This window comes from Echinops telfairi, unplaced genomic scaffold (genome assembly GCF_000313985.2).
Source record: "Echinops telfairi isolate 266 unplaced genomic scaffold, ASM31398v2 ScPeMD7_5868;HRSCAF=6743_0, whole genome shotgun sequence".
Classification (NCBI taxonomy): Eukaryota; Metazoa; Chordata; class Mammalia; order Afrosoricida; family Tenrecidae; genus Echinops; species Echinops telfairi.
Genome location: NW_022109767.1, coordinates 17,317,758 through 17,340,183, shown reverse-complemented (window position 1 = coordinate 17,340,183; position 22,426 = coordinate 17,317,758). Strand labels below are relative to the sequence as shown.

At 40.8% G+C, this 22,426-nt stretch overlaps 1 protein-coding gene across 1 annotated transcript in view; it reads left to right on the top strand.

Annotated features, from left to right (window-relative positions):
• Window positions 1–87: 87 nt before the first annotated feature.
• Window positions 88–22,426, top strand: part of RAPGEF2 (Rap guanine nucleotide exchange factor 2) — a 271,237-nt gene continuing 248,898 nt past the window's right edge. The window contains exon 1 of the mRNA XM_045295760.1: window positions 88–189. Coding sequence (XP_045151695.1) covers window positions 121–189 — 69 coding nt within the window. The 5' untranslated portion in view covers window positions 88–120. The remainder of the gene's footprint in view (window positions 190–22,426) is intronic.

Genomic DNA, 22,426 nt, shown 5'->3' with positions numbered 1-22,426 from the left:
CCGCAGCGCCCGCGGTCGGGCTGCTTCGCCTTGGCGGGCAGGGCGGAAACCGAGGCTGCGCTGGGTGGAGAGGAGGCCGACGAGGGCGCGGAGCGGCCCCGGCGCGGCCCGCGCGGGGACATGGCGTCCTACGTGGATAACAGCTTCCGCCAAGCGGTGATGAAGAACCCCGCGGAGAGGAGCCCCCAGGTGAGCCCCGGCGCCACCGCCGCCCTGGGTCGCCCCGTGTGCGCTTCCAGGCTGCGCCCTCCGCGGCCCCCTCCCGACACAGTGCTCACCTCGAACCCACGTTTCCATTCCTGACCTCTCCCCTCCGTTTGTCCAGCAGAGGAGGGAATGCTCTTCCTTCACGTCCCCTTTCCCCAGCCTCTCGGGGGCTTCTGAGCCGCGAAGGGTCTCCTTGCTACTAGCGTTCCCTGCCATCCTGCTCACGGGCACCGTGCCTCTCCTCCAAAGTTCAGTGGTTTGGGGAAAGGTGTAAAAGGAAACTTGCATGGTTCTGCGAAACAAAAAATCACGTTGGTCATTTCTAAGTCCAACATTGGGATGTTTTTAGACGAGCGGTTTGCTCATTTTCTTGAAAAAGGGATGCCGTTTTCCATGGAAGGGAAGAAAGTTGAATCGCTAGGCTAGTTCTTTTAGTTTAGATTGCAGAAATTAATTGCAGCGCGAGCTTTTTCAGATGCACCCCCGGGAAGGGCAGGCTCCCTGCGGATTTTTGTGTGTGTGTGTGTGCTGCCCGACCTTGTCAAAATCGGTTTTGTTTGTTAGCCTTTATACCGTTGTTTACCATCAGGGTTATTTTTCTTTCCCTTTAAGTAGTGGAGCTGCTGATGTGGTTGGACTTGGTCGTCTCAGTTTGGACTTGAGAAGGGCAAATTTTATGAAAATGTGGTGGTTTGATTTTCTTTGCTTTTTAGTTGCTGACTGGATAATGACGCATGTTGTAAGCACTGGGATGGAGACTACAGGGATCCTGCTGCCAGCCTTCTTAAGACTAATAAGCCCTCTTGATCCAGGGGACCATCAGGCATTGTAGGAGATAATACTTTTGAAAGAGTTGCTTGCTTACTACATGTTAGATGCCACCCGTCCAAATATATCTGTTCTTGGCCAGTTAATGATGATTATTTAGTCTGAGTAGAACAGAATGAAATAGAATCATTAGCTGGCTTCCTTTTGATCCACCCCAAGAACAGCACCTGGGACCATTTTTTGATTTTCCTCTGCGAAGCCACCACACCAGCGAGGTCATGTACAGGTTGTACACATTCACTAAGTGTGTAGAAGATGGGCTGTAATTTTCCACGAACATTCATTTCTCACTTGTCTGCAGAAAGTTTCTAGCGCACGGAACCAAGAATGTCCAGCTTGGAGCTTGTCCCTGAGCTCCCCACCACCTCTCAGTTGCCTTCCTCATTTGTTACTTGCTCCCGAATGGTGTGCTGCCCCAGTCTTCTGCCCAGTGTGATGGAAAAGCAAATTTCAGTGAGACTCAGTGAGTTCCTTTCAGAAATGCTGATTGAAGTGCCAAGGGAAATCACACATGCGGAGGCTGTTGGAGCCTAGCGAGATGGGTCAGAGATGAAGTCCCAGGCTCTGGTGCACAGGATATAGAAAGGAAAGTAGTGCCTTTAGCTGCCTAGTTAGAAGAGCAGCGACAGAAACCTGCTATCAGGGTCACCAGCAAGATTGGAAGAGACAAAACCTCCCCTGTGACAACATGAAGATTGTGCCAAATAAGTACTTATACTCTTCCTGTGTCAGGTGTGTAGACAAACTGGCCCAACACAGAATTTCGCTAGAACACAAAGGCTTCATTGACAGCGTGAAAGATCACATTTCCCTCCATCAAATAGTCCTAGAGAAAGTCCTAACACACCTTTTGAACATTCATTTTCTTTAGTGCATCGTATTAAGATGTTCGTTGGGCTATTACTAATGCAACCCTTTGTGCTTGTTTACTCTGTTCAAGAGAAGGTAGTTAAAAATGCTTTGCATCTTTACCTGGCGTGTCAAAAATAGCTAATATTTTAAAATGTCAAAATGTAGGTTAGTAGTAGTAGTAGATGATTTTTGTCATATCATTGCGAATGAGGGGGAGTGCAGAGTGGAGACCCAAGGCCCATCTGCAGGCAACTGGACATCCCCTTACAGAAGGGTCTCGGGGAGGAGACAGTCCAGTCAGGGTGCAGTGTAGCAACGATGAAACATACAACTTTCTTCTAGTTCCTTACCGCTTCCTCCCCTCCCACTATCATGATCCCAATTCTACCTTTTAAATCCGGCTGGACCAGAGGATGTATACTTATACACGTAAGAGCTGGAAACACAGAGAATCCAGGACAGATAAACCCCTCAGGACCAATAATGAGAGGAGGGATACCAGGAGGGGAAGGGGAAGGTGGGGAGAGAGAGGGCGAACCTATAACAAGGATTGACATATAACCCCTCTCCCTGGAGGACAGACAACAGAAAAGTGGGTGAAGGGAGACATCAGTCATTGTAAGACATGAAAAAATAATAATTTATAAATTATCGAGGGTTCCTGAGGGAGATGAAGGGTGGGGGAGGGAGGGGGAAATTGAGCTGATACCTAGGGCTCAAGTAGAAAATGTTTTGAGAATGATGACAACAAATGTACAAATGTGCTTGACACGATGGATGGATGTGTGGATTGTGATAAGAGTTGTACATATGAGTCCTCAATAAAATGATTAAAAAAATAATCAACATGATTGATTGCATGCAAAAAAAGGGAAGATTTTTGTATTAGTGCTTTGTTAATTTGGGGAGTGGGGGCTTTTCCGTGTTTTATAATGTAAGAAAAGTATACTTAAGAATTAAGTTTAATCCAAGCTGAAGGACCTGTTAGCAAAATTTTGCTCGTGTGTTTCCTTCTTTTCTTAAGAATAGACTCAGCAGTGGTGTTTGTTTGATTCTGTTTGCAGGAGGTGTTTATTTTAAAAAACAAAGACTGGAGGAAGATAGTTTTTTTGTTAAATTTAGTTTTTTTCTTTTTATGCTTAACCCTGTTAACATAGTTATACTTAAAAAACTCTTATGAAGACATAGTTTCATATTTAGGTCAATCAATTGCCTAGAAGTAATCTCCATGTCAACGTGTAACCTAAGAAGTTGGCTAGGAGAGAAACTGGGGAGGGTCAGGTGTGGAGGAGGAGGGCCTTGGGGTAAACACAGGTACTTTGATAATTAGAAAGCTTTTCATGTTCCCCTGGAAAATATAACCCCCCAACACTTACTGATAGCACATGTGGCTAGAGGGGGAATGGTAAAGAGGAATACAATTGTTCCCTGAAGTTTTAGCCAAATCATGCATATTCAGTGTTCAGGGAGTTGGTAGGGTTTCACCTGATATTCTGAGAAATGGGAGAAAGGGCTTCTTGAATTTAGTGTGTGTCCCATGCTGTGTGCTTGTAACCTGGCTCCGTTCTAGTCAGTGGGACACCTTATTCCAAATAACAAACGCTTTGGGAATTAAGGAGCACTAAACGTGTATATTGATATTTTAAAGTGCGCCTCTGTTGAGAAGCAGGACTCTCAAGTAACTGCTGTACGTAACTATGTATTTTATGTATTTAATCGTTTAATTGGGAAACTGATCACCAAAGCAATTTAGTGAAGTCAAAGATGTAAATAAATTATAAACAGCTTTATTCCCCCAAGGCTTCACATGATAAAATTATTTTTCTAAACAATCATATTAGCTGGTTAAGTCCACACCATTGGAAACTGCTTTTGCAGAAAATGTTTTAAGTGCATAAAATGGTTTTGGTTTTTCAGGTGAAACAGCTATTGCAGTGTTGTTTCCCTCTACTCTAAAATCTCAATTTAATGTGCTCTTAAATTTGTTGTGAAAGTTACTTCTTTAAAATTCTATGTGTGAAATAAGCCTCCCAAGCCATTCCTTTCTAATTGATAATCTCAGTTGGCCTTGCAGGACAGAAACGTTTTTAAGCTACTAAATCTTTAAACTTAGTTGTGCAGTCATGAATTTGTCAGAGTTAAGTTCATAACAGAGTGCAGGATCTAATTCTTTGCAGAATCATTCAGTAGAATATGTCATGTGTGTTATGAGAGGACTGAAAATTGCCTTTAACTTAAACAACTGTAAATTATGAGAATCTGCATTAAAAAGTATTTCTGGCACATCATTAAATTTCAAACGTAGCAAAAGATGGTGCCTATTATGTTACATTTCCCATTTGAATTCTTTTTTTAAATCATTGTTTATGAGCAGACTAATTTTCTTTTTTTTTTCCAATCATTTTATTAGGGGCTCATACAACTCATCACAATCCACACAAATATCAATTGTGTCGAGCACATTTGTACATTTATTGCCCTCATCTTTCTTAAAACATTTGCTCTCCACTTAAGCCCCTGGCATCAGCTCCTCATTTTTCCCCTCCCTCCCCGCTTCCCCCTCCCTCATGAACCCTAGATAATTTATAAATTATTATTTTGTCATATCTTGCACTGTCCGACGTCTCCCTTCACCCACTTTTCTGTTGTCTCTCCCCCAGGGAGGAAGTTATATGTAGATCCTTGTAATCAGTTCCCCCTTTCCACCCCACCCTCCCTCCATCCTCCCAGTATCGCCGCTCTCACCACTGGTCCTGAAGGGATCATCCGCCCTGGATTCCATGTGTTCCATTTCTTATCTGTACCAGTGTACATCCTCTGGTCTAGCCAGATTTGTAAGGTAGAATTGGGATCATGATAGTAGGCGGGGAGGAAGTATTTAGGAACTAGAGGAAAGTTGTATGTTTCATCATTGCTACACTGCACCCTGAGTGGCTCATCTCCTCCCTGCGACCCTTCTGTAAGGGGATGGAGCAGAGTAATTTTCATTGGATGTTTTATCATCTGATCATATTGTATCTCATTTTTAGACTTATTAACCAGCACTGTAGGTTACATGTTGGGCTGTTGACTGGCAGCTCAGCAGTTCGAAACTACCAAGCCACTTTAAGGGAGTTTTAGAGGTGAGGCTTTCTACTCCTGTAAAGAGTTGGAATCTCAGAAACCCACAGGAGTCATTCTACCCTGTTTTGTAGGGCCACTGTGAGTTGGAATCGACGTGATGACAGTGAGAGTAAGAACTAGTTTATGTTAATGTGGACAGCTAAAACTACCTACAATATAAGAAGTGTATTTCACAAAAGAAATAAGATTAGTCGAAAGGGGGGGGGGGGATAAAAAAATAAATAAGAGTAGTCATGAACACTTCCATCATAGCGATACTTTAGTTTATAAGTTAAATAGCTATTTATGATTTTGGACAGGACTTAAATTTATGGCAAAGAATTATTGTGTAATATTGGAACTTAGTTGCCTTAAAATAACCTCTTAAAAAGATTTTATAATTAACAGTTCTATAATTAGCTTTACATATCTTGGCTGGGATTCAAAGTGAAAGCTCTCCAACTGCAGTGCTGTATGTAGATACTGGCTTTTAACACAGTGGTTCCTTGAGGTTTCATAAAACGTTAAATAAAAATAAGTAAAAAGGAAACCACCTGGTTGCTGACTTCGTCTTTTGTCTCCCTCAAGGAAGTTCACAAAAGAAGAAACAATCTTACAATTTATTACTATGATTTCATTAATGATATTGTTACCTAATGAGACACGAAAGATACACTGTCATCCTAAAGCTCAGTTCTTGAAAAGAGGTATTCTTTGCTTTATAAGAAAACCCAGTCTTTTTATTTTATGAAGACATGAAAAAATCCCCACCAGATATAGTTTTGGAAATTTATAAATGTCTGTGATGGTACTTAAAGTAGCATAAGCAATCATTGGGTTAGCATCAGATAGTAATATAAAACAACTCAGATATGATAAACTCTTAGAAATGCAAAAAGTTGCTGTTTTTGGTTGATTCTTTTGAAAACTTTATTTTGTTACTTATTTTGAAGGTGTTGGAGGTCGTGTTTGAGCGCTTGACTTGGTCAGTGGTTCAGAGCTACTGTCTGTTTGTGGAAAGATCAGAGCCTTGGAAAGCCTGTGGGCACTTCTGCTTTATCTCTTAGGGTCTCTGAATGATGGCTGTGTCCTGGCCATGGAGTCAGTTCTGACCTTAAAGTGACAGAATAGTCATAGAAACTCTTATAGGAGACCCTTATAGGACAAAGCACAACTGCTTTTTGGGTTTCCCAGCCGAAAATTTTTTTCCTTTTTAATGGCACATAATCCACATATTTTTTTTGCATAATCCACATATTATACAATTCAATAGTTCAATCAGAACATGTTTGTCCCCATGGTTGAATCCAGACTAACACTACCAGAGCAGAAAGCCTCATCTTTCTTCAGGGAGTGGCTGTTGCCCGAGGCTTAGATTCAGCCAAACTCACTGCGAGTCTTTGGCGCGTCTCATAGCTGCCCTGTGGGATGGTAATGCTGTTCCTGGGAATTCCTGAGAGTATTACTCTTTACAAACGTTGAAAGCCCTGTCTTTCTCCCTGGGAATGCTGGTGTTTTCAAACTGCTGACTTTGCAGTTAGCAGCCCAGTGTATACCCACTGTGCCTCCAGGGCCCCTTCACCCTCACTGTCATTGAGTTGATGCTGACTCGTAGTGACCCTATTGAACAGGGTAAAACTGCCCTTGTGAGTTTCGGAGTCTGTGATTCTTTACAGGAGTAGAAAGTCTTTTTCTTGAGGACCAGCTGGCTGGTGGCTTTGAACTGCTGACATGGTGTATTGAAGTTCAACTGGTAACCACTGTGCCACCAGTCCTTGTGCTTAGATTAAAAAACAAACCAATCATCATAGTGACCGTATAGGACAGGGTAGAGCTACAGTGTCTGAGACTGTAGCTCTTAACTGGAATGGAAAGCTCTGTTTTTCTCCCATGGACAGGCTGATGAACTGTGGACCTTGCAGATCACAGTCCAACTGGTCACTACTATGCCACCAAGGCCCCTGGCGCTTAGATAGGAAGAATTATAATTACTTGAAGAAGTTTTTACCTAAATAACAACAGAAAATAAGATAACATAAAACCGAGGTACAATAACCTTGGGATCAATTCTGATTTAGATCAACAGCTCAATAGAGTTTCCAAGACTGTAAATCTTTACAGAGGAGCCTTGGTGGTTAGGTTTGGGAGGCTAACCACAAGGTCAGTCAGTATGAAAACCAACAGCCAATAAAAATGAGGCTTTTTATTCCTGTTAAAAGTTATACTCTTAAAAAAGAAATCTACAGTCTTTGAAGCCCACAGGGCAGATCTGCCCTGCCGTATAGGGTCTCTGTGAATGGAAATAGACTCCATGAGAGTGAGTTTGAGTATTGCTTTTTCTTTTCCCCTCTTGACAGGAGCATGCTGCCACATCTGTCTTCTATAGAGTGGCTGGTAGGTGTAAAAGGCTGTCTTTTTGGTTCGCAGCTGAATGCTAACCGAAGGGCTCCCTGGGTTAGAGTGATTGCAGTTGCCATTGATCAGATAGATCCCTTGCGGGTCAGAGTAGAATTGTTCTCCCGTGGGTTTTAAGTGGCTAATTTTTTCGAGAAGGAAATCACCAGGCCTTTCTTCCAAGGAGAGTCTGGGTAAACTTGAACCTCCAACTTTGTGATTAGCAGCTGCGTGTGCTGTTTGTAACACCCAGGATCCTCAGAGTAGAGAGAGATGGAAACAGAAACGGATGATTGCAATCCTGTCATATTCGTATTTTATGGGATATTCCCTTTCCTCACCTCTCTTTTTGGTTAATCTGCATTGAATAGTAAGTTTCCTTTGTAAAATGGGATTAATTTCCTAAGATTGTTTTTTGGGTTAAGTGAAAGAAAGCACATTTACTATTTAGTGTGATACCTAATGATAGCTCTTTTAGCACATTTTATTTATTATTTTTAATCATTTTATTGGGGGCTGTACAGCTTTTATCACAATCCATCCATGCATCCATCCATTGTGTCAAGCACATTTGTACATGTGTTGTCATCATAATTTTCAAAACATTTCTTTCTACTTGATGCCTTGGGATCAGCTCCTCAACGCCCCCCCATCCTCCCCTCCCCCCTCACAAACTCTTGATAATTTATACATTTTTTATACTGACCGATGTCTCCCTTCACCCACTTTTCTGTTGTCAGTCCCTCTGGGAGGGGGTTATATAGAGATCATTGTGATCTGTTCCTCTGCTCTCTCCCCACCTTTCCCTCCCTCTCCTGGTATCACTACTCTCATTATTGGTCCTGAGGGGTTTATCTGTCCTGGACTCAGTGTTTCCAGTTCTTGTCTGTAACAGTATACATGCTCTGGTCTAGCTGGATTTGAAAGTTAGAATTGGGATCATGATAGTGGGAGGGGAGGAAGCATTAAGGAACTAGAGGAAAATTGTATGTTTCATCCGTGCTGTATTGCACCCTGACTAGCTCGTCTCTTCTTTGCTTTTAGTACATTTTAATTAAATATTTTTAATTGCATAGTCCTATACAACTTTCTCAAACTAGAGATTGATTTAAAATTTAAAAAGGCAATGAGTCATAACTGTAGAGTGAGTACTCAAAAGATTAGATAATCACTGCCTTGCCTCAACCCCTTACATCCATTGATTCTTCATTTTCAGGAAATTTATTGTCAAGCCTCTGTCCCGTGACCAACCCATGCTAATTCTTGTTTGATGGCCTCGCGTTCTCTTCCTTTTGAGCTAGAGAAGAAAAGTGCCAGAGACACACCTCCACTCTAACTTTCTAAGCACTTCGGACACCGTCTGTCTCCCTGCTGACTCCACTCCACAGCACTGCGCTTGGTTCGCTGCTTTGTTGACAGCAGCCGTGAAGAATTCATGGACTGTACTCACAGTTTGTTACGGAGGTAACAGGCTGCAGCGTGGAGGTGATGCAAACCATTTGAGATGCCTCGTGCAGTTCATCAGTCAGGGTGGCTTGCAACGGGTAGGAAATCAGCTCCTCTGTTGTGCTAGCACTCACCTCTCGGCTATGCACGTGCCCTTCTTGCCCATATCCACCGCCTCTGCTGCCTCAAAACAGGGCTTCTCTCTGCCTCCTTTGACTTGGGATTGTAGTTCTCAGCACAGCGATAGTTAGGGCTCTGGCTACTGCCAAAGGCAGCATGCTCTGCTCGGGCTGTGGCTCTTTCCTCTTGAAGGGGCACCCACATCTATTAATGACCTCTTCCCTGGAGGTGTACAGATATGCTCAGTGGGTGACTTGCCCACCACAGCTGTCTGCCTGTGTGGTGGTTCCCTTTGCCCTTTTGCTGTTGCCATTTCTCCACCGCCTGACTCCGCTGAGCTTTGTGCCATTTGTTGCCTCACGTGCTTTAACTGTTGCCCTACGTGCTTTAACTGTTGCCCTTTGTTACAACTCTTTTAGAGGGTCCACTTCTTTCTTCTCCTGGCTCTGTCTCCTCTGCCACAAGACAGAGATCTAGAACATGCTTTTCTGATGGTCCTGACTGTTCTCTCTCTCTCTCTCTCTCCCCGCCTATGTCACATCCGGTTCTTCCTCAAAGTAAGGTGGTGTCAAGAAAACTGGCCAGTCCCCTCTATGAGTATTACACACACCCTATTTGCCTAGTCCAACCCAATCATTTAGTAGGAGTTAGACACAAGAGCAGAAGAGCCAGAGAACATTTATAGAGGTCTAAATACAAGCCTGTACACATATAAAAATATTTATATATAATGATAGGCAAATAGATCTATGTACATATATTTATATGTTAAGTATTAAGGTAGCAGATGGACATTGGGCATCCTCTCAAGAACTCCCTCAATGCAAGAACACTTTCTTCTAATAAACCGGCATTTTGTGATGCTCACACTCTTGACACAATCGCTAAAGACAAAATGGGTACATAAACAAATGTGATGAAGAAATCTGATGGTGCCCAGCTTGAAGATAAACAATCGCCGATCTAGCTGAGAAGCAACAAAGTCCACAGGGAAGAAGCACACTAGGCTGTGGGATGAATGGGATCCGAGTATCAGGCATCAAAGACTCAGAACAAAAAATCATATCAATGTGAATGAGGGGGAGGCGGAGTGGAGACCCAAAGCCCATCTGTAGACAATTGGACATCCCCTCACAGAAGGGCCACAAGGAAGAGATGCAGTGTAGCACCGACGAAACATACAGCGTTCCTCTCATTCTTTAATGCTTCCTCCCCTCCACTTATCATGACCCAAATTCGACCTTACAAATCTGGCTAGTCCAGAGCATGTACACTGTTACAGACAGGAGCTGGAAACACAGGGAATCCAGGACAGATAAACCCCTTAGGACCAATAATGAGAGTAGTGTTACCACTAGGGGAAGGGGAAGGTGCGGGGAGATAGGGGGGAAAAGTGGATGAAGGGAGACATCAGTTGGTATAAGACGTGGGGGAAAAAATTATAAATTATCAAGGGTCAATGAGGGAGGGTGGCGGAGAGGGAAAATGAGTTGATACCAAGGGCTCAAGTAGAAAGAAAATGTTTTGAAAATGATGATGGCAGCATGTGTACTAATGTGCTTGACACAATGGATGTATGTATGGATTGTGATAACTGTATGAACCCCTAATGAAATGATTTAAAAACAAAAACAACAAAAAGAAATCTCACTTCACCAATAATATGCAACCTTTATAAAACTTTTTATCATTTATTATTTTTTGACACTTTATCATTTTTGACAACAGAATTATATAAAAATAGAGCTGAATTCATTCTGAGACTGTGATCATATTTTTGTGGTATTAAATGCTCTTTATGAAATGAGAATTGTGGAGTGCAGTTTGATATTTATTCTTGACATGCTTGCTTAGTAAAACCCACTGTGGCTGAGTCAATGCTAACACATCACACAGGAGGGCTGCCTCTGTTGTTTTCGAAGACTGTAACTCAATGGAGTAGAACTTCTTGTCTTTCTCCATTGGATCCTCTGGTGGATTTCAAGTTCTGACCTATATCTATCCACAATGTCACCCGGGTTCCTATGAGTCAGCATTGACTCCAGGGCCGTGATTTTGGTTCTAGTTTAACAAAGTTGACAAATCAGTATCAGTGCCCCCATATATTTTGAAATTTTAAGAGCCTGAGTAATCCAAACCCTGAGACCCACTCCTGTTAAGTTACCTGTCCAAGGCTTCAAAGCAGTTTGTTTGAAACCAAAGTTCACGTTCAAAGCTACAGAGCTATTTGCAGGGACTATCCACTGCCATTGAGCCCATTCTGCAGGATTGCATTCCCTACGTTGGATTCTCAAGACTGGGAGTCTTTGTAGCAGCAGATAGCTTTATCTTTTTCCAGGGAAATGGTTGGTGGTTTTGAAGCACTGACATTGTGGTTAGCTGCCTAGTGCTAATCCCACTGCATCGCTCGGTCACCTTGAATGACGCACACTAATTCAAGACAACTGTTCTGTAAAATCAATTAAAACAAAGATATGGATGTATAGCAAAAAAATATATAGCTATCTCAATATTTTATAACGTGCACATTAAGACTTTAAGATGAACTAGATTTTGCATGTTGCCCCCCCCCCCCCCCAAGAGATTGCTCTAGCAGTCTGATGTAGATTTTGACCATACAAAAGCAAATGGAGTAAAGAGAGGGATGTATTCCCACCCATCCCAACTTAAATCTCTGATCACAATTAGAGTCAAGAGTTCACACTTAGAAATAAGGAACTTTGGGGGTCGCTGTGTACATTGTGTCTAAAGGAACATTGTAAAACCTCAAATCTAAGGAATAAGGCAGGTGTGCAGAAAATTTTTGTCTCCAAATATTGTTCCGTTTTTTTTCTAGCTCCTTAGAGATCTCTGCCATCGAGTCAGTTCTGACTTAGGAACCCTATAGGAAATGGTACAACTGCCTCTGTGGGTTTCTAAGACCAGCTTTTATGGAAGGAGAAAGCCTCCTCTTTCTCTGGGGCAGCAGCTAGTGGCTTTGAACTGCTGACCTTAATGGTGAGCAGCCTAACACATTATCCACACTGTCATCTGAGTCAGAAACAGTTTTATGGCAGTGAGTCCTCAAAGATAAGGGGGATTTATATGAATGAAGATTAGAAATAATCTAATAATTCCTGGTTGTTCGTAGAGCCATGAATTGTAAAAACTCCTTTCTAGTTTAGCAGCCCAAGATGTAACCTACCAAGGTTCCTTCTATCTCTGGTTTGGAAGTATGCAACTTTTAGCAAGCTAACGTGTAAAACTTAGACTGCTAATCAAATATGTCTTATTTAATACTGGGACTAAACATTTCCTCAGTTTTATAACAAAGATTGGATAATATAGCCGGAATAGTTCAATTAGATACTTACATATGGAATATCTTAATAACTATTAAAATAGATGTAATGTACACTTATATATTTTCACATACATGCTTTTATAAAATTTTAGTTACTCCAAAGCTCTGCCAGTACTTTTTCAACTATTTTTTTAAGTGTAATTTTTATTAAAATCTTTAAACATAGGGGAAAATTCCCTTAAAATACACAAAATATAATTTACTATCAGAAATTATGGTTAGAAAATTATTTGAAAGAGTCAGGGATACTTGTTTCTAAAAATTCTTTGTTTTCATAAGTTGTTTGGGGGTGAAGCATGTACTTGAATTTGGAGACTAAATTAGGGCCCTGTTTTCATTTAAAATGGATTAACTTGAAATATGTCTTCAGTCCCTCTAGAACACAGGTTAAAGAAGAGCTCTAGGTTTTAGTTTAATTTCTATAGCAAGTACGTAAATTTTTAACTTTGTGGAACAAAGTTATTTTTTTATTGAGTATCAATTTGCTGCTTTAAATGAAACAGTTTAATCATTGCTGGTATCTGGAGACTTTTCATTTAGTGATATTTTCATTGGCATTTAACAAGAGTGAATTCATCCTCAGGGCTCCTGTGACATCTGTCATTATGTCCTACATCATATGACATTATGCAGGGATCTCTTTTTTTACCTTGAGGTACTGTAAATTAAATTAATGAAGAATGTCTATTATAAAGTTATTCACTTCTCGTTGTAGAACTAATGTGTTGGTTAACTAACTGTTCACCAAGTAGAGATCCTATCCAAGACCCCTTTGGTAAAATCACTTACATGCAAATATATTGAGTGTTGATTATGTGCCTTTGAAATATTATTTAGTTTGCTGATTTACCTGGCAAACTTTAGTGAAACTAAGCTGTAGTAAAATTCATGTTAGTAAAAATTTAATGAGAAGCATCTTAATTAAATAGACAGCTCAGAAGAAAGGGCTGGCTGTTGATTCAAGGTCAAAGCCCGGAAAACCCACATGAGCAGTTGTATTGGGACGGCCACGAGTAGCAGGGACTCTTTGGTAACTAATCGCAGCAGCAGTAGGATAGCATTTAAGTTCCATTTCATCGCCCTCTACTTTACACTTTTATTTTATTTTTGATTTTGATGTGCATATGTTTTTCCTCATGGAAAGAGAAAATGTGATTTTCAGGGTATCTGTTGTCAAGCATCCCCACTTGGCCCAGTCAGCTATGGAGAGCAGAGGAAATACTACCTGGTCTGGTCCTTTACCATTCTCTTGTTCTATTTGAGCCCATTGTTGCAGCCATTATGTCAACCCATCTTGTTGAGGGTTTTCTTCTTGAGTTAAACTTCTACTGTATCAAGTATAGGTTGACATCCTTTTTCAGAGACCAATGTTTCCTGATGGCATGCGTGAAACACATGAGAGGATGTCTTTACGATCCCCTCTTCTAAGGAGCCTTCTGGTTGTACTTCTTCCAAGATAGATTCATTCCTTCTTTTGGTATATTCAATGTATTTCATATTCTTTGCCAACACCATAACTTTAAAGGCATTGATTCTTCTCCAATCTTCCGGAAAAAACTCTGTTCCATGGAATGCTTCCCATGCTTTTTGACGATCTCTTCAATTGACACTGTGAAAAACAGCCATGTCATTATCGGCTCTTGATCCTGAGTGGAATCCTGGAGATCAGCTGACCAGTGATTTTCCTTTTGTTTCACAGACTTGTGGATATCCCCAGGGCCTCTTGAAGGGACATTTAGCAGGACCAAGACATCGTATCTTAACCAACATACTTTATTATATTTTTTATAGAAATTGGAAATTTGCCACTGAAACGTGTTTGAAAGGCATTGATGTAGTTTATGCCAAGAGCAATTAAGGTTAAGGTAGTTTCTCCATGATACAGTCACAAAACCTGCAAACTATTGAAAATTTAGTCCCTTAAATCAGAAGGCAGCTGACCATGGACATAGGGCCAAATCCTGCCACAGCCTGTTTGTGTACATAAAGCTTTATTAGAATGTAGCTGTGTTCGTTCTTTACATTCACCTGTGGCTGCATTCTTTCTTGTGCAGTTGAATAGAATATCTGACTAAGCATGACCTGCAGAGCTTAAAACATGACTGGCATTCTACAGAAAAGTTGGTCAACTTCTGATCCGGATTAAGACTCAAGTTAGTCAACTTCTGATTCGGATTAAGACTCTCACGTCTCTCAAAGCGCTGTTGAGTGCATCTGTCAGTTTTACCTTATTAGCAGTTGAAGTTCAGTCTTGATATTTGATAGGCTAAGGAGTGGTCCAAAGTTGTATGAAGATATGTTTTATCATTTATAGAGAGGAAGAGTCTGTTTAGTGCATCGATATCAGAAACAACAAAGTGATGCTTTTCTTTTTCTAACTTTTTACTGTGAATTAAGTGGAGGTTTACAGAGATCATCGGTCTTCCATTCATCAATCAATACGTATTCTGATTCAGTGGTATATTGCCATCTCTGTAGTATGTCATCACTTATTGTGCCTTCTTCTCCCAGTGTTTCCCGCTCCCACTCCATTCTCCCCTAACCCTGTGAACTTTGTCCTTGGGTGAATGCTGTCCTTCTGATTCTGAGTGGTTAATTATTCTACCACAGGGAAGAGCTCACGTCTGGATCTGCAGGGGGTGCGTAAGGCCCTGGTCTCAGGGCTATCACCTGCCTAGCCCACCAGGAAGCTTGCTTTCCTTTTTGATTTTGAGTATGTTCCTCACATGATTAAGTATGGTTCTTAAATTCCTTAGACTTAAAATGTTATCTGTTTTCTCAGTCATGCTGTGGTGGTACCTGTGGTTAAGCACTGGGGTCCAAACTAATAGGTGGACGATTTAAAGCACGCTGCAACTCCAAGGGAGAGACCTGGTGATCTGCTTGTGTAGATCACAGTCAGGAACAACCCCGTTGGGCAGTTCTGCTCCTCTGTCTCACAGCTTCACAGTGAGGAGAAATCTACTCAGAGGACAATAAGACAGCTCTCTTGAAGTTGTTCATTCACATAATTTGGAACAGACTTTGCTAAATAATTAACTTTTTTGAGTGATGCTTTAGAGAACTTCAACGATAGGTTGGTTGGGGGTGCATGCAGGGAAGATAAATGATGAATTGATCAAAACATATGAACATTATTTTTCGTAATATTTTTATCCTTTTAGGTTTTATTTGTGCATAAAATGATTCTTAGGCAATGTCAATAATTGCATACAGTTAGTCAATAATTGAATATTGTTACTTATTTCATAGATTACAAATAAGAACTTTTGGGTGCCTTCTGAGGAGTAAACCTCTATAATAATATTTTTTTTGACATAAGTGTTTTATTTCTTGTTTATCTCAAGGCAAATTACCCTGAAAGACATTTTTTTCCACTTGTGTCTCTTTCTCTGTGTATATACACCCATATGTGTACACACACCTCAAAGAAAGCAATTATTTTTTACTTTAGAAATAAGTATTTTTTAGCTAAAAGAACATATTCAATCATACAAAACCAAACCACTGCCATTGAGTGGGTGCTGACTCATCAGACCCTTCAGTTTCTGGAACCAAGTCCTGATGGAAGTGCACAGTGTCAGCTTCCTCAAGCAGAGCATCTCGTGGGTTTGAACTGCTGACCTTGCTGTTCGCAGCCCATTGTGTAACCCCCAGCACTACCAGGACACTTTATTCAGTAATATAGGAAACTTTTAGATAGGTTACTCCATGGGCTTTGTGTTCTGCTCCTTAAGTACCCTGTGAGGTGAAAATGTGGTGTTGGTAAGCATCCACATTCACCCTTCCATTATGCTCTTAGGTTACCCTTTTAATTTTTCTCAGTGATTCTGAAGTCAAAGGGACACCCAAACCAACCCTCTCGCTGTGGGTGATGTGGGACAAAGTGACCCTGATTGATCTTTGGGTTCTTTGCTCTATTTGGAGTAAATAGCCAAGTGTGGCAGTTCCATAATCTCCTGTCAACTTGCGAAGGGGCGTGAGTCTAACCTGTCAACTAAGTCCCAGTTTGATGACTTCATTTGGAGGTGCAATGGAGATACATAGCTCACTGGAGGCCAGATACACTCTCTCCCTGCGAGATATTCTTGTTCACAAGCCACATGGAGCTACGCTGATCTGATAGAGCCAGAGCCCTGGAGCTGGAGGAGCCACCTCGAGACCCCGGGCAGTGCTGAGATGCTTCCACTGCCACTGCATCCACAAGACTTTCCACCCACCGGTCGGTGATCTTCCTGCATTCATCATCATTGCATGTGCTGTGTGAGTCTGAAGAGGAATTTCTAGACTGGTATCAGACGTATGGGCTATTATCGGACTTAGGACTTGATCTGGACTGGGCTGGTATGTTTTCTCAATATACATTTGCTCTTTAATAGAAAGCTCTTTCTTATCCACTTGAGTGTCTCTGGGTTTGTTTCTCTAGTTTTCCCAGACTAACACACCAAGCTTTCCTTCAATGCTGTGGCTGGGTTGTTTCCAAGTGCCTTCTTTTCGTTTAGCAGTTAGGTGTGAGCCTTTCACCTCTTCAAATCTTTCCAGGCCCCCGTTTATCTAGCCAGTAATAACAGGGAAACTCAGAAAACATTTCGACTGAATAAATAGAGTGCTACCAACTTTGTGAGGTCAGTTTACTGAGACAGAAAATTATTTTCTACCTTCGTGATAGAAGTTTAATGCTATGTTTCCCTTCCTATGCAGAAGTGCTAATTCCATTTACATCACAGTGTTAGCTTCCTTCCCGTGGATTCTGACTCACAGTGACTCACGTACAGCAGAAGGGAGCGCTGTCTGGTCTCGTGCCATCCTTAACAATTGTTCTTGTGTTTGAGCCCATTGTGGCAGCCAGTGTGTCAATCCTTCTTAAAGGCCTTGCTCACTACCCTTCTACTTCTGCCAAGCAGGATGTCTTTCTCCAGGGCCTGGTCTCTCTTAACAACTTGTTCCAAGTATATGAGACACAGGCGCACCATCCTGCATCCAAGGAGCATTCTGACTGTCGTTCTTCTAAGACAGAGTGGTTTAAATGTAAGACAGATTGGTTTAAAACCAAGAAGTGTGTGTCCGTGTCAGGACTGTATCCTACATTACATAAATCCTAGAAATAGTAAAAAGTGTCTTGGTACCTGCCCTGGTTTTTACAACAAATGTTTTTCACTGCTCTTGGTTGACTTACAGGCTTGGCTAGCTTAATGATCCTTGTTAAGAATGTCTAGTTCCTTTGACGTGTACCAGGCATTGAGAGAAGCAGGATGGTGTTCAAGACAAATAGTTTAGTTGTGTTCTGATGAATGGGTCGCATTGGAGGATAGTCAAGGCAGTTGGAATGCTAGCTTCCTGTTTTTCAGCTTTTGTGGTTCCTCTGGACTAGAAACTTGATGTGTAGGTAAGAGGACTGGGTCAGTTTGAAGTGAAGCAAACACGTGGGACCAGCAGTGGTTTATAATTCCACCTTGAAAACAGGGACTTTTTCCCCTTTATGTTTTTAATGTGGTGACTTTTTTGAGTGATCAGTCATAGCATGAGATAGAATGCAAAATCCATTGAAAAAAATTACAACAGCAATAAATAACAAATACATGAGTTCTTTAAGATTATCACATGCTTTCATTTTTTGTGTGTTCCCAGGACCTGACACTGCTCTGCTTGATGAATCAGTGTTGGGTTCAAAGGCACCCTGCTATCCGTTTAGTATTCTTCTGTTCCTTTATCTTATGAAGTATTCTTCTGTTCCTTTATCTTACTTAAGATAATTGTAGGTGTATTACTTAAAACTTGGGATTGTATTCAGAAATAAATTTGATTACTAAATTGTTGACCTTTCTCTTTTATGCAAACAGAAAAACTTGCTTAGGTTTATAATCTATTCACTTTGTAGTGTGCTAAAGTTCTGTTTTAAATAACTTATTTTGGGGCAGCTACAAAGATAACTTTATAATAATTAGTTGACATATTACCACTTGTAAATATGTAGTAACTAATTATATTAACACAGCTAAAGAAGATAGTCTTCCAGGGGCTTTTTTTGAAATCATAAAGAGAGAAAGAGGCTTTTTTGGAATCAGAAGTGCAATTATGAATGTTGTGATCTGGGTTCAGGAGGGACAATGGCCACTCCAAATTTGTAACAGTGCCTTGCTGGTAATGTTAACTATAGCTTTGTAGAAATTGCTAATTACACTAGAATAGCTTGTTACACTATTATTTGGTATCAGAATTAAGCACTCCAAAATAGAAATGTTCTTAGTATTTACTTTCCTGTAGCCACCTTATCCTTGTTGCTAGGCGCTATGTAGTCAATTCCTAGTGAAGTGCACATGATGGGGTAGGAAGCCCCTTAGAGCTTCCCAGATCTAAGTTTTAATGGCAGGGCCACAGAGTTAGTTAGCAGTCGAGCACTTACCAGTTGTGAGACAGGGTTCTTTCTACTTATCCTTGATATTATGTGCCGTGAGTGGATTCTCGACTCTTCGTGACCTTTCACACGACAGAAGGAAACACTGCCTGGCCCTGTATCATCCTCACGTTCATTGTTACATTCGTGCTTATTGTTGTGACACCCTTTCTCCTGAAAGCCTTACTCTCTGTAGCTGATCCTCCACTTTACCACGAATGATACCTTTTTCAGGGAATGCTTCCCTCTTGATAATATGTCTAAAGCACATGAGACGAAGTTTTGCCATCATTGCATCAAAGGAGCATTGTAGCCATACTTCTTCCAAGACGGATTTGCTTGTTCTTCTACCTCTCACAGTTTATTAATGCTCCGTACAAACGCCACATTAAAATGTGACCGTTCTTTTTCTGTCTTCCTTATTCACTGTCCAGCTTGCTCATGCATTCGAGGCAATTGAAGCTACCAGGACTTGGGTATGGTGCACCGCTATTGTCAGATGACACTTTCTTTTCTATTACTTTAAGAAGATCTAGAGCAAGAAAACTCGACAGATGAGGGGTTGCACTTAACCGTAGAGGAGAATATATTTTTATACTTTCTGGTCTCGTCACTTATTTATGAAAATAACATGGTCCTCTGGAAAGAAAAAGATATAAAGTATTTTGTAAAAATCATTTCCTTGGGAGCTCTTACAGATATCATACCATTCTGTAGTTCAATTACATCAAGCAGTATTGTACAGTTGCACCACAATCAGTTTCAAAGCATTTTCTTTTTTCCTGAACTCCGTGATATCAGCCCACCCCCTTAATAAACACGTTTTTATGGTTTTGTTCGTTTATAAAATAGTTTAATTTAAAATTTATTTCAAGCACATTGTATATTTTGTGCATTGATATTTCTGATTTTTTTTTTTCATTAAAGGAAGATGAATAAGATGTTAAACCACGGAGTCAATTTTCAGGAAAGCAGTACTTCAACATGTACAACATGCCCTTTCATCTTTGGGGGAAAGAAAACAAGAAGGAAAAATCTTAGTTTCTCCCATTTAGCCGAAATTCTGGTGTAGAGTAGTCCATTTCATCAAGCAGGATGAAGTGCATTTTAGAAGAACCAAAAGGAAATCCCTGGCATAGTTGTTTGCATGTAGTAATACATTCACGCTTCGTTTTGTCCCTGGGCTGCAGTCTCTGCAATGTCCACTGCTCTTCTGGTCCCCCTGCCCATTCCTGCCTTCTCACCTTTGATCTTGGTCTCTGGGTCTCGTGTAGTTGAGAGTTGGTCTCATGTAAGTGCTGCTTTTCAGGTCTCATACAGTTCATTGTTCTAAGGGCATGTTCCTCATGGTGTTATTGTTTATTTCATAGGCCTGTCTGTCTGATTTAGAGATGGCTTCCTCTACTGGTTCAGTTCCATTTTAGAAGGTTGATCCAAGGCAAGTCTGGGGATTCCTCTATCAGACCAGTAAGGCTGTGTTTTTCTAGGAATTTGAGTTTAGTTCTACAATTTCCTCTCATTCTAATTAGAACCTTTTATTGTGACTCAGTTTAAAATGTTAGGGAGCCAGGCATCATCTTGTGTTTCTGCTCTGAATTTAATTTCCAGATGGTATGTTAGTCTGGGTGGACTAGAGAAACAAATCCATGGACACTCTCAGATGTATAGGAAAGAGCTTTATATACAAGAGCAGTTGAATATTGAGAAAATGTCTCAGTCCAGTCCAGATCAAGTCCATAAATCCGATATTAGCCCTTGTGTTTGATATCAATCTATAAAGTCCTCTTCAGACACATGAAACACATGCAATGACACCAAATGCAGGAAGATCACAGGCCAGTAGGTGGGGGAGTCTCATGGGTCCAGTTGTTTTGTAAGCATCTCAGCTCTGGCAGGGGTCTCCCTCCATGTGGCTTCTCCAGTTCCCAGGGGATGGGGTCTATCAGCACAGTGCCATGTGTCTCTCAGTAGAGCATTTCTCGAGCATCTCTCAGGGAGTGAGTCGTGAGAGAGACTCTCCTGCCTCCAAGAAGGAAATCCAGGAATTCACAGAATTCTCAGGAAAAGGCCATGCCCACAGAGGCTTTATTGGCTACAATCCCATTGGCAGACTAGACTCCACCCCTTCACTCTCAATCGTCAGATTGACTCCAGATTATGTAACTACCACAGATGGTGTATTAGAAGGAAAAAACAAGGACTTAATTTCTCATGCCACATAAAAAACACATGGATGCCTTCTTAAAAGAATCATAGTTGTAATCACAAAGAACAATAATCTTTAAATTCACTTGTAGAGAAGTAATGAGTTTGGAGAAAGAAGGCAGTACTTTTTGTTTTTAACTTTGCAGGTTAGCCTTTTGTTTTAAGAGGTACTTCTTAGTAGGCCTTTTATCCAAGTCCACAGTACTCCTTTTGATTTCCTGCCTCAAGTTCATGCCAGAACTCTTTGTAGAATGTTTCTCTTCTTCCCTTGTTCCTGTTGATAGTGTGTATCACCTAACCAGGCAATTCTAAGACTCAGTAAAATAACCCAAGCCTAAATAATCTTATACAAAAATAATGTTCTTTTCCATTTTAAAATTGTACAGAACTACAATTTTTAAATGTAACAGAACATTATTTTTGTGGTTAGGTGATACACACTGCTGTCAGGTCGTTTCGAGTCATAGTGACCCTACAGGAAAAAGTAGAACTGCCTCTTTGAGTTTCTAAAACTAAGCCTTCATGGGAATAGAAAGCTTAATTTTTCAATTGGTGCTTTTGAACTGCTGACCCTGTGGCTTAGCAGGTCCTTATGCCATCAGGGATCCTAGATGGTAGTGATTCAGGTTTTATCTAGTAACCCTGAGTTGTGTAAAGTCACAGGAGCAAGTCACCTTTACTGTCTGTGTTGCCTTACCAACTTGCATTTGGTTTAAGTTTTCCCATCTGTAAAATGGAGCATATTGTCTGCTATACTTTTATTTCACAGTAGTTGGGAGACTTAAATGAGAATAATACATGAGAAAGTATTTTGCAAAACCGAAAGGTTTACCTAAATGTAAGATGTTGCCATCACTGATGCAATGCAGGTATTAGTGCCAATAGAAATTGTGAATCATTTGTAAAGAATACACACACACACACACACACACACACACCCTTTGTAATATTTGGATGGTAGCATTTATGGGAGTATGCTGCTTTTTTGTGTAATGCAGTAAAGCCCCTGATTTGAAATTACTGTTTTGTTTGGTCGTACCTGCATGATATAGAAGCGTAGTCTTTTTTGTGAAGCTTTGTGATGAGTTTTGTTTTTTGTCAAAGTATCTCCAGGTTTCCAAGAACTGTTAAGTAAAAACTCAACTATATCAGTGTTTCTCAAGTAGTTTTCATGACATTCTTTTTGAATAAAGGAACCATTTCCAAAGTTGCTCACTTTCTAAAACTGCTTGAAAGGTGATACAGTCTCTCCTTATGTGCAGTCTGTATGTCTGGTCTATTCCCAGTTGTGTTTATTGGAATATGTATGCTTTAGAATGAGAACTCTGCAGTTGTATCGTATGGATGGGTTCACTTTTCCTCTTTTCCCAAGATTACTGAAGTCTGCTTACCCATACTTAAACTTGATGTAGGTATGTGAGTTTAGATATGTAGCCAGGAACTTGCATAAAACTGCGGTAACACTAGGAATGTGGGATGGAAATCCGCTTCTTTTTGAAGAATTTGAAGAGGGATTTGAATTATCTTTTTTTTTT